The following is a 12296-nucleotide window of genomic DNA, read 5'->3' on the forward strand; positions in this document are numbered from 1 at the left end:
TTTATGACATTTCATATATAAAAATCGATTTGTGTTTGTTTATGTGTTTGGTATAGACTCAAAAACGGCTGAACACATTGTGTTAAAGTTGATGCATTTCATTAATTTTAATACCCTACACCATTACTGTGGCACTTACTTTACTTTACTTAATTTAAAAGACTATGACAGAAGGTTTCTTCCATTACTCAGAATAGCCTTCCAAGACCCTCGATCTTCTGCGCTTCTTCTATAATCTATGACACCAAGTTTCGAGTTGTCTCCCATCCCTTGATCTCTCCATCGGGCTTTTGGTCTTCCCGGTTTGCGCGTACCTCCGCGTTTGCCTTCAAAAGCCCTCTTTGCTGGAGCTTCTTCATCCATTCTGACAACATGACCCAGCCAGCATGAAACAGCATATTCGGCATGAGATAGCAAAGGCCGCGAGATAACGGCGCAACTGAGCCGACTAATGGCAAACATAGGCGGGCCTCTCTCTAGCAGGCGCAGACTCTTAATGGAGACATGCAATAGCATCCTCCTCTATGCGAGTGAAATATGGGGCCAGACACGGCAGAGAACATGCCGAACGAAATCCCTGCTCTCGGTACAGACATGGCAACAAAGGTGCACAAATCAGAATCGAGCCAGGTAGACGCGACGACTAATACGGTGTCACACAGCATAGAATAGGCAAAGGCTCCCCAAGCAGGTGCATTTATAAGGAGCTAGAAGTTGCAGACGATGTGGAACACACATTCTTCCATTGCGAGCGCTGGGGCGAAAGACACAGGGAATTGGAAACAGCGATTGGTGACGTTTCCCCCGAGACAATAGTTCAGAGAATGCTGGAAGACAAGAGGAAGTGGGAGGCGGTAATGAGATATGCCGAAGAAGTACTGCGCAGGAAGAAGACAGACATGGACGCAGCGGCGAAGAGTATGAATGCGTAAGTCTGGACGCAGACACAATGACAATGATATGGGTAATCACCAGATGTGGAGTCCACCTCGAAGTAATGTGTAAAGGGTTTGGAGTTGCAATTAATCCTCAGGGGTGACACAGTGTGGGTTTTTTGCCGGTACCGTCGATAACGGAGTCCGCCATAAGGCGAGAGACGTACTCGTCAAATATACCGAATACCTTTACCCATATTGCGATGGTCAGTAAAAAAATGCTGTTTGTGGGTTATTTTAGAACCCTTTTTCCAAAGAAAATTGGTCCCGAAAGTGGGTGTCAATTCTTTATCTGCCCCCCCCCCCCAATACCTTTCATTTAAGCCCCACATTGACATGGTCTGTAAATATGCCCGATTTAGGGGTGTTTTGGGGAGTGGGGTGGTCCCCCAAACACTAAGCCCTGAAAATATATCAGCAATTGCCATTGGCCTCAAAATTGGATATCAAATTCGTTTTCTAATCTCAAATACCATTCATTTAAACCCCTTATTGCAAAAGCCAACAAATATGTCCGGTTTAGGGTATGGGCCCTAGAAACTATGAATATCGAGTTCCACTGTCTTGAAGACCCTAATTGTTTTGGTGAGCCAATACGTCCTGTTTGAGGGTTGTTATGGTGGCGGGACATCCCCTAGACAGTTGGTCCCGAATGCTGATGTCAGATTCATGGTCTACTCCCAAATACCTTTCATTTGAGCTCCATTTGTCCATAGTCGGCCAACATGAACGGTTTGGGGGGTGTTTTGGGGGAATGGGGTGGCCACTCAGTGACTTGGCTTTGAAAATATGTATCAGATTCGTGTTTTACTCTAAAAAAAACTCTTATTTGGGCCTCATATAGCAATGGTCAGCAAATACTTTCTATTTGGGTGGTGTTATGAGGGTGGGGTGGCCCCATAGACACTTTTCCCGAATATTGATATCAGATTCGTGTTTAGCTTCCAAAGACCTTTCGTTTGAGCCCCATATTGCCATGGTCATAAATTTGTTCTCGTTGGGGGATGTTCTCGGGGATGGGCGGCCCCCCAACCAGATTCGCATTTTACACTCAAATACCTTTTATTTAAGCCCCATATTGGCATGGTCAGTAAATAAGTCCTGTATGAGCGTCGTTTTAGGGAAGGGATGGATCCCCAGAAAATTGGTCCCCTAGTTGGATATCAGATTCTTATTTTACTCGCAAATACCTTTCATTTGAGTCCCTTATTGCCATGGTGGGTAAATATGTCCGATTTAGGGGTGTTTTGGGGGTTGGGGTGGTCCCCCAAACACTTGGTCGGGCAATTGGATATCAGATACGTTTTCTAATCTAAAATACCTTTCATTTGAGTCCCATATTGTCGTTATTGGTGTATATATAAATTTTTGTTTTTGGTTACTATATGACAGCACACAAAATTTCGCTTAAATTGCACCACCATTCTCCGAGATCTGGCATTAGGGTAAGGGGGAGGGTCCGCTCCCCCTTTAGATATCAAAAAATATAGTACCCTATTTTCACCACGATATCATTATGCACCATCTGTGAAAATTTCAAGGAACACACAAACAAACACAAATTGTTTTTTATATATAAAGAAAACTAGCTGGACATGGCCCGCTCCGCTGCGCCTTCTTTCACTCTCTTATTTTTTTTGAGCCCTATACTGACATGGTTTGCTGGAAATCGGTTCAGATTTAGATATAGCTCACATATATATGTTAGTCCGATTTTGAGATATTTTCCAAGAAAGTGCTCAGTTTTGATGGATTCTTGCGAGATGTGAGAAGTTTGCCCCTGTTCCTTAGTGGAATGTTCATGGGCAAAATTGCCTTTTTTGCATTTTTTTTCCAACCCTAAGAAGGAGAAGAGCTAGACCCGTTGATGAGTATACCGATCGGCCTAGAATCACCTCCTGATTCGATTTAGCTATGTCCGTCTGTCTGTTCATGTACTCTTGTGATCAAGGTACCGGTCGCATTTGTTGTCCGAATGTCATGATATTTTGTACAAGTCTTTTAATTTGTCCAAGAACGAATGCTATGGATTTTGAAGAAAATCGGATCAGATTTAGATATAGCTCCCATATATATTTTTCATCCGATATGGACTTTTAAGGCTTTAGTGGCCACAATTTTGGTCCGATTTTTACAAAATCTGGCACCAGATCCTTAATTGGACGTTTCAATATGTGTGCAAAATTTTACCAAAATCGGTTCAGATTTAGGTATAGCTCCCATATATATCTTTCTTCCGATATGGCCCTTGAAGGCTTTAGTGGCCACAATTTTAGTCCGATCTTTACAAAATCTGGCACTAGATGTTTTATTGGACGTTTCAATGTGTGTGCAAAATTTTACCAAAATCGTTTCAGATTTAGTTATAGCTCCCATATATATCTTTCATCCGATATGGACTTTTAAGGCTATAGAAGCCACAATTTTGGTCCTATGTTTACAAAATTTTGCATGAGATGTTTTATTGGGCGTTTCAATATGTGTGCAAAATTTTACCAAAATCGGTTCAGATTTTGATATATCTCCCATATATATCTTTCATCCGATATCGCCCTATAATGCCTTAGTGCCCATAAATTTTGTCCTATCTTTACAAAATCTGGCACGAGATGTTTTATTGGACGTTTCAATATGTGTGCAAAATTTTACCAAAATCGGTTAAGATCTAGTTATAGCTCCCATATATATCTTTCATCCGGTATGGACTTTTAAGTCTATAGAAGCCACAATTTTGGTCGGATCTTTATACAATTAGGCGTGAAGTTTTTTTTTACCTCCTACACGCTAAATGCTAAATTTTAAAGTCGGTCCAGATCCCATATATATCTATCATCCGATATAGCCCTAGAAGGCTGTAGTAGCCACCATTTAGGTCCTATAGTAAGAAAATCTTACGAGGTTCTATTCAATGATTCAACATAGGTTCCGTGTTTTCGAAGTAGTACGTAGAACGTTTGCCCCTGTTCCTTAGGGGAATGTTCATGGGCAAAATTTGCATTTACATAGACTCGGTGGTGTAGGGTATTATATAGTCGGCTCCGCCCGCCTTTTTTGCCTTTCCTTACTAGTTTTTATTTGGTTTTGATATATGTTCCTTTAACTTGGGCAAATGTCAGTTCTCATTATCAATCAACACATCAATCAAATTTCGAATTAAATTGAATTACAAATCACTTTTTCAAATGCTCAGTAGAATATTTTTTATAGCTTTCATGGAAATTAGTTACAATGAAAGATTTGCTTAAATTGGTTATTGGTTTATTTGTTACGGCCTTTTTCACTTTATTATTGGTCCTAGATGTTGTTTTATGTGAAAATTCCGAATGGAAATATCCAACAAACTTGGCAGACTTATTACTAGACATTTACAACGAAAGACCCTTTGTGTCTATGCTGCTGATAAAACCGACTACCATAGCGGAGGTTCCATGGGATCTGAAAACCATATTTCAATGGGAGATACCAAAAATCATAATGAAACCGGGTCAAGAGTTTGAATTGAGAAAACTCTTCAACAAGGAAGTCATTGCTGTTGTTTTCATGCCTTCAAATTTTGATGCAGTTCTATTCGACACTTGTGCTCAACTCTTCAATGATACACGTCAAACTAGAATTGTGGTGGCTACAGAGGATTTAAAAACTTCTCAAACACTATTTGAGGAGGAGCTACTTCAGGCATCCGAGATTTATAAAATGACCCGTATTATGCTATCATATCTTAACTCTAAGGGAGGAGAGTTGTCCTCATATCTAAGATTGCAGCCCTATCCCAATTACCAGTGGAGAAATCCAACAAACAATGGTTACTTCTATCCCGAGTATTGGCGAAATTTGCACCGCAAAAAGGTTGTTGTCTTTGCTGAGCAATCAATTCCTCGCGTTTTTCTTTTCAAAGATCCAGTGGGCAATATCCAATACAGCGGTTATTTAGCTAAGCTTGTTGCATTGTTTGTCCAACGCTACAATGGAACAATGCAGCCATATCAACCGCCTATACTGGATAAGTACAGTTTTTATAGTGACATCAAAGAGTTGATGGAACAACAGCTTATCGACATACCCATGACTCTCGAAAGCGGCATCGATGATGGTGTAGATGAGAAATTGCACCGCAAATCCGATTGCATAGAGGTAACACAGATCAAACTAATGGTACCTTGTCCCAGTCCTCGTAGCATACCTGAACTCTATCACCTGTTGCTGGACTTGGATTTCATTGGCAGCCTGACCATAGGTACCATCATCTTTTCCTCGACACATTCCCTCTTTGATTGGATCTTTGGGGAAATGGTGCAACCTTGGAGCTTTTTATTGAATGACAAAGGCCTGCCTAGTTTATTGGGACAAGCTTATGCGGCTAGAGTGTCTCCCAGAGCGTCTTTAAAGATTTTATACCTCATCATGTTTTTCACAGGTCTGTATACCAACATGCGTTTTGGGGCAAAAATGAAGACACTCTTCACCACACCACCCTATCACAGGCACATAGAAAACTTTGAGGAGCTGAATAGATCACCGGTGACAATACTGGTGCCGGAAAATGCCTACGAAGAACCACCATATCCCATAGAGAAACTAATGATAACTAAAGACAGTAACTTATTTCAGGAGATGCGTCAAAGTTTGAATACCTCCTATGGGTACTTCACTTCCCTGAGCACATGGCAGACGTTTAAGCAAATGCAGCGGGCCATCTACGATAAGATTTTTTGCATCTACGACAATCTGACCATTACATCCCCCAGAATAATGGCCTTCCGTCTACAGAGGAATTCGTTATTCAAAGAACCCTTGGATGTGCTTATTCATCGGGTGCATGATGCTGGTCTAATGCAAGCCTGGTATTCGCAGACCTTTGCGGATTTGTTGAAACAAAAGGAAATTCAATTCATATACAACACTGACCTCCCAGGGGCTTTCGCTCTAAATGTTGGCGATTTATGTTGGCTATGGATTACATTGGCTGTGAGTTTGCTGATTGACTTTTTGGTATTTTTTGTGGAAATTTTAATTCATCGATATGTGTAGCCCAAAAGGACAAAAAGTTATCAGAACTGTAAGATTGGAAAATCAAAAACTTTTTTTGAAATATATGTGAAAATTTGCTAATTTGAATAAATTTGGGAAAACTGCCAACAAATAATAAGGAAAAACGCTCGAAGTTCTGCCGGGTCGATTCTTATATACCCTTCACCGTGGGAAAAATTTTTAAAGTTCATATGCCCGATATCTCTGTATAGGCAAACAAAAGATAATGGATGAGAATTGTCATGCAATTGGAGCCATATCAGGTAATGGACCCATTCGAACCATACTTGGTTTGGAAGTTGACGAACATACAGAAGTCCCCCAATCCATCCATTCTCTTTTGACCTATCTTTGGAAAATGTATGCCACAGGGGGACATTTCATTGCCACTCCTATGGGTGACCACCATAAATGACCTATTACAGATGCTGACTGAGGAGGGATTTGAACCTAGACCCCGATCCATACTTGGTTTGAATGTTGACGAACATAAAGAAAGTCCCCCAATTCATCCAGCAAGTAGCTTCTCTTTTGACCTATCTTTGGAAAATTTATGCCACAGGGGGCATTTCATTGCCACTTCTATGGGTGACCACCATAAATGACCTATTACGGATGCTGACTGAGGCGGGATTTGAATCTAGACCCCGAACCATACTTGGTTTGGATGTTGACGAACATACAGAAGTCCCCCAATCCATCCACACAAGCAGCTTCTCTTTTGACCTATCTTTGGAAAATTTATGCCACAGGGGGGCATTTCATTGCCACTTCTATGGGTGACCACCATAAATGACCTATTACGGATGCTGACTGAGGAGGGATTTGAACCTAGACCCCGAACCATACTTGGTTTGCATGTTGACGAACATACAGAAAGTTCCCCAATCCATCCACACAAGTAGCTTCTCTTTTGACCTATCTTTAGAAAATGTATGCCACAGGGGGGCATTTCATTGCCACTTCTATGGGTTACCACCATAAATGACCTATTACGGATGCTGACTGAGGAGGGATTTGAACCTAGACCCTAGACTTAGGGTCTCAATGATAACCCAGAGAATAATAAAATCTGCCTGTTCACGAGTTAGAAAAAAATGGGTCAATTTCTCGCACCACGTTTCCTCAACGGAACGATTTCGATATCGGACAAGGTCAAATACTTAGGAGTGATTTTGGACACGACACTAAATTGGAAGTATAACGAGTGTACCAAGAAGGCTCACAGATCTTGGACATTATATAGACGGGCCGAGAGCTAGAAAGGGGTCTGCCTCCGAGGACAGTGCCCTGGCTCAATAGGAGCGGAATTAGGTCAATTCTTACTTACTCCCCATACGTATACACTGGCGGTATGCATTGACATCGAGGGGGCTTTTAACAATGTGCGGAGTGACACATTGATCCAATTCTTAGACCAGTACCGGGTGGACCCGGTCCTTAGAGATTGGATAAACCATATGCTAAGGTACAGGTGGATAAATTGTGTGTCCTATGGCATAAATATAAGGGAGAAAGTGGCACAGGGTACGCCACATGGGGGCATTTTATAGCCACTCCTATGGGTGACCACCATAAATGACCTATTACGGATGCTGACTGAGGTGGGATTTGAATCCGTCTGCTACGCAGACGATGTTATAATACTTCTAAGGAGTAAAGATCCGAACGAGCTAAGCAGAAGGGCCGAAAGGATCTTGCATATGGCATATGACTGGGCTAGACCCAGAGGTCTCAATGTTAACCCAAAGAAGACTAAGATATACCTGTTCACGAGGAAGACAGAGGTGGGCCAATTTAACTCACCACGTTTTCTCAATAAGACGATTTCGATATCTGACAAGGTCAAGTACTTAGGTGTGACCTTGGACAGAAAACTGAATTGGAAGTTTCACATTCAGGAGCATACTGAGAAGGCTCATAGATGTTTCGGGCCGTAGACTCGAAATGGGGCCTGAATCCTAGGATATTCCACTCGCTCTACAGGACCGTGATTAGACCAATACTTACTAACGAATCAATAGTTTGGTGGACTGCTATGGAGAAAAAGTGCAACATATGGACCATACAACAGGTTCAGAGAACATGTTGTCTTGCCATAGGCGGAGCGTTGAGGACCACACCCATTAGGGCACTGGAGACTATTCTAGATATCCGACCCATTGACATACAGATAAAGTGTGAGGCAGCCACTGCGGCTATGAGACTTTAGGCGATGGGAGAATGGATTGAGTATGGGAGCAGCTCATTCCATTGCAGTATAATCGAGGCGACGATAGGAAACCTGGAAGGAAGGGAAAGGTTTCCGATCGGATACCAGAGATGAACCTTGAAGTCAAGTGCGAGGCACTGCTGCCATCGGCACAGTCTTGGATTGACGAAACCCTAGAATGGCCATCTGGAAGATCATGTTACACGGATGGATCAAAGCTTGAGAACAGAGTGGGTCTGGGGGTTACATTGAGAACCCAGGGACTGAGATCTGTTTTAGACTGCCTGACCGTAATACGGTCCTGCAGGCGGAAATCCGGGCGATCACGGTCTTTACCGACAGGAAAATTGCCATAAGGGCAATAACAACCAGGAAGGTAAGGTCACGAACAGTCTTGCAGTGTAAGAAGGAGATTAACGCCTACTCTGAAGATGGCAAAATCCGCATCGTTTGGATACCGGGCCATAACGGAGTAAGGGGGAAATGAAAGGGTGGACGATTTGGCGGTGAAGGCCAGAGGACTGACTTTCGGGTCGAAGCAGTCCGAGTTAAGGGAGTGGGCGACGAATGCGCATGAACAGCGAAACGGTCAATAGTACGGCGAAAATTCTATGGGGGGATCCATATCGTGAGGAGACGAGGCTATTACTGACAGGAAGCAAGAAGGATGTCAGTATAGCTATTGGTATCATAAAGGGACACATAGGACTACCAGCTCACTTATGTAAAATCGGTGCGGCAAGTGATACACATGTGTAGGGCATGCGGGGAAGATGATGAGACGTTGGAACATTTCCTTTGCCATTGCCCGGCGTTCAACAGATACCGGTACTTAAGTGGAGACACAATATCAGACATGAGCCAACTTAGGGGAGTGGTATTGAAAACAATTAAGGATTTTGTAAGTAGCAGGGAATCTCTAACTTAAAAATTTTTTTTAGAGTTTACTTTCTAGTTTTTAGAGCGCACAACAAGCCGATTACTGGCTTAGGTGTATGTCCATAGTGGCATGGGGCGGATTAATATCTGCACCCTTTTTTCTAACCTAACCTAACCTAATATCAATGTAGGTCGTTGTGGATTGCAAATGGGCAATATCGCTTCAGATTTAGATATAGCTCCCATATATACCGATCTCCCGATTTGACTTCTTGAGCCCCTGGAAGCCGCAATTTTTATCCTATTTGGCTGAATTTTTGCATGTAGTGTTTTTTTTATTACTTCCAATAGCTGTGCTAAATGCGGTCCAAAGTGGTCAAGAACCTGATATAGCTCCCATATAAACCGATCTCCGGATTTGACTTCTTGAGCCCTTACAAGCCGCAATTCTTGTTCGATTTAGCTGAAATTGGACATGTAGTGTTTTGTTGTGACTTTCAACAACTGTGTCAAGTACGGTGCAAATCGGTCTATAACCTGATATAGCTCCCATGAAGTCAAATCGGGAGATCGGTTTAATCTCCCGATTTGACTTCTTGAGCCCCTTTGAAGCCGCAATTTTTATCCTATTCGACTGAAATTTTGCACGTTGTGTTCTGTTATCGCTTCCAACATTTGTGCCAAGTTTGGTCCAATTCGGTTTATAACCTGATATAGCTCCCATATAAACCGATCTCCCGATTTGACTTCTTGAGCTGTTACAAGCCGTTATTTTCATCTGATTTGGCTGAAATTTTGCATGTAGTGTTTTGTTATAGCTTCCAACAACTACGTCACGTACGGTTTAAATCGGTCTATAACCTGATATAGCTCCCATATAAACCGATCTCCCGATTTGACTTCTGGAGCCCCTGGAAGTCGCAATTTTTATCGTATTTAGCTGAAATTTTGCATGAAGTGTTTTGTTATGACTTCCAACAACTGTGCTAAGTGCGGTCCAAATCGCTCAAGGACCTGATATAGCTCCCATATAAATCGATCTCCCGATTTGACTTCTTGAGCCTCTGGAAGCCGCAATTTTCATCCTATTCGGCTGAAATTTTGCACATAGTGTTCTGTTATCACTCTCAACAACTGTGTCAAGTACGGTCCAAATCGGTCTATAACCTGATATAGCTCCCATATAAACCGATCTCCCGATTTGACTTCTTGAGCCCCTGGAAGCAGCAATTTTTATCCGATTTGGCTGAAATTTTGGCGTGTGGTGTTTTGTCACGACTTTCAAAAATAGTGCCAAATACGGTCCAAATCGGTCTATAACCTGATTTAGCTTCCAAAGAAACCGGTCTCCGGATCATCCTTATTCAGTTCCTAGAAGCTTTAATTTTTGCTGGTTTGACAGAAGTTTGGTATGTAAAGGGTGATTTTTTTGAGGTTAGGATTTTCATGCATTAGTATTTGACAGATCACGTGGGATTTCAGACATGGTGTCAAAGAGAAAGATGCTCAGTATGCTTTGACATTTCATCATGAATAGACTTACTAACGAGCAACGCTTGCAAATCATTGAATTTTATTACCAAAATCAGTGTTCGGTTCGAAATGTGTTCATTCACCGTAACGTTGCGTCCAACAGCATCTTTGAAAAAATACGGTCCAATGATTCCACCAGCGTACAAACCACACCAAACAGTGCATTTTTCGGGATGCATGGGCAGTTCTTGAACGGCTTCTGGTTGCTTTTCACTCCAAATGCGGCAATTTTGCTTATTTACGTAGCCATTCAACCAGAAATGAGCCTCATCGCTGAACGGTGAATGAACACATTTCGAACCGAACACTGATTTTGGTAATAAAATTCAATGATTTGCAAGCGTTGCTCGTTAGTAAGTCTATTCATGATGAAATGTCAAAGCATACTGAGCATCTTTCTCTTTGACACCATGTCTGAAATCCCACGTGATCTGTCAAATACTAATGCATGAAAATCCTAACCTCAAAAAAATCACCCTTTACAATAAAATCATGCCCCTCAAATGGATTTATTTTGTATAAATTTTTATCAGAATCCATGGTGGTGGGTTTACAAGATTTTGCCCGGCCGAACTTAGCACGCTTTTACTTGTTAGTGATAAGAGCACACAACAAGCCGATTACTGGGTTAGTTGTATGCCCATAGTGGCATGGGGATGATTAATATCCGCAATCTCTTTTCAACTTAATCTAGGTTAGGTTAGGTAAGAGTAGAAATCCTCAGACTGACTTAGACAACTTTGGTCCTTTGTGATACCTCAGTAGCGAAAGACCAAGGCTTTTGGTGGGAATCAAACCCATGACCCCCGCACTGGCAATGCGATCATGCTGCCAACTCGGCTACCGAAGCGCCTTACCTAAATTTCTTTTAGTCCACGTTTTTTTATGTATCCATGCCCTTGAATCGTAAGGTCAATCTATTTGACAGTTATATTCTTTCGTATTGTTTAACTATTCACTGCACATCGTCATAATGCAGTGGAGTCCTTCTTAGGAAGGACTTTTTAGTCCTTGCATTTGTCCACTTTTTTGATTGCTTCTTATATTGCAGTTTATTATGTTTATTACATTTTCAAGTGCTTTGCTGATGACCCCTTTCATATTCGTTTCCCTTGTTTTCACAATGCCCTTCCATTTCATTTCTTTTATCAGTAAGTTTGTATCTCAGTCTGTGTCTCCCCAGAGTGCAATGCAAATATAAATTGGAAAAAATTTCAAATATGCAATAAGCAATTTTGTATTTCCAATTATTCGATAACAGAGAAGAACAACTCAAATGATAGCAGGTCAAATGCGATGAGTGCGGAATTGCAAAGTGAAGAAACAATTTTTAATGTTAGCTGTTTTGAGGCGATGTTAGGGTTCAGAGCCCTCCCCCTACAATTCATGGACTTAAAACTTTAAGAAAATATTGAATTACAAGATTTTCAACGTTGTGGGTTCCCTACACTCATCATCAGTATAACTGGTTCTGGTCCCAGTTAGCTGTGTCCGTCCTTCTGTCTATCCTACTTTCTGCCGGTCTGGCTGTACATGTTTGTTAGTGCCATAGTTTCGCAATTTTTGGACTCGTATAACATCACAAAATCTGACACTGACTGTTGACGTTTGTTGTGAATTTTTGAAAAATGGGTTCAGGTTAAGATATATCTTCCATATACATACGAGTACATGCATTGCCCGATTTACACTTGAATATCGGTTCAGTA

The 12296-nt window shown here is 41.7% G+C and overlaps 1 protein-coding gene across 1 annotated transcript; it reads left to right on the plus strand.

Annotated features, from left to right (window-relative positions):
- The first annotated feature begins 4137 nt into the window (after positions 1–4137).
- LOC106081000 (uncharacterized) lies at positions 4138–6070 on the plus strand. The gene has a single exon (XM_013242661.2). It carries the CDS (start codon positions 4164–4166, stop codon positions 5961–5963), a length of 1800 nt encoding a protein of 599 aa, XP_013098115.2. The 5' UTR covers positions 4138–4163; the 3' UTR covers positions 5964–6070.
- The last annotated feature ends 6226 nt before the right edge of the window (positions 6071–12296 follow it).

The sequence above is a fragment of the Stomoxys calcitrans genome, chromosome 2 (assembly GCF_963082655.1).
Source record: "Stomoxys calcitrans chromosome 2, idStoCalc2.1, whole genome shotgun sequence".
Classification (NCBI taxonomy): domain Eukaryota; kingdom Metazoa; phylum Arthropoda; class Insecta; order Diptera; family Muscidae; genus Stomoxys; species Stomoxys calcitrans.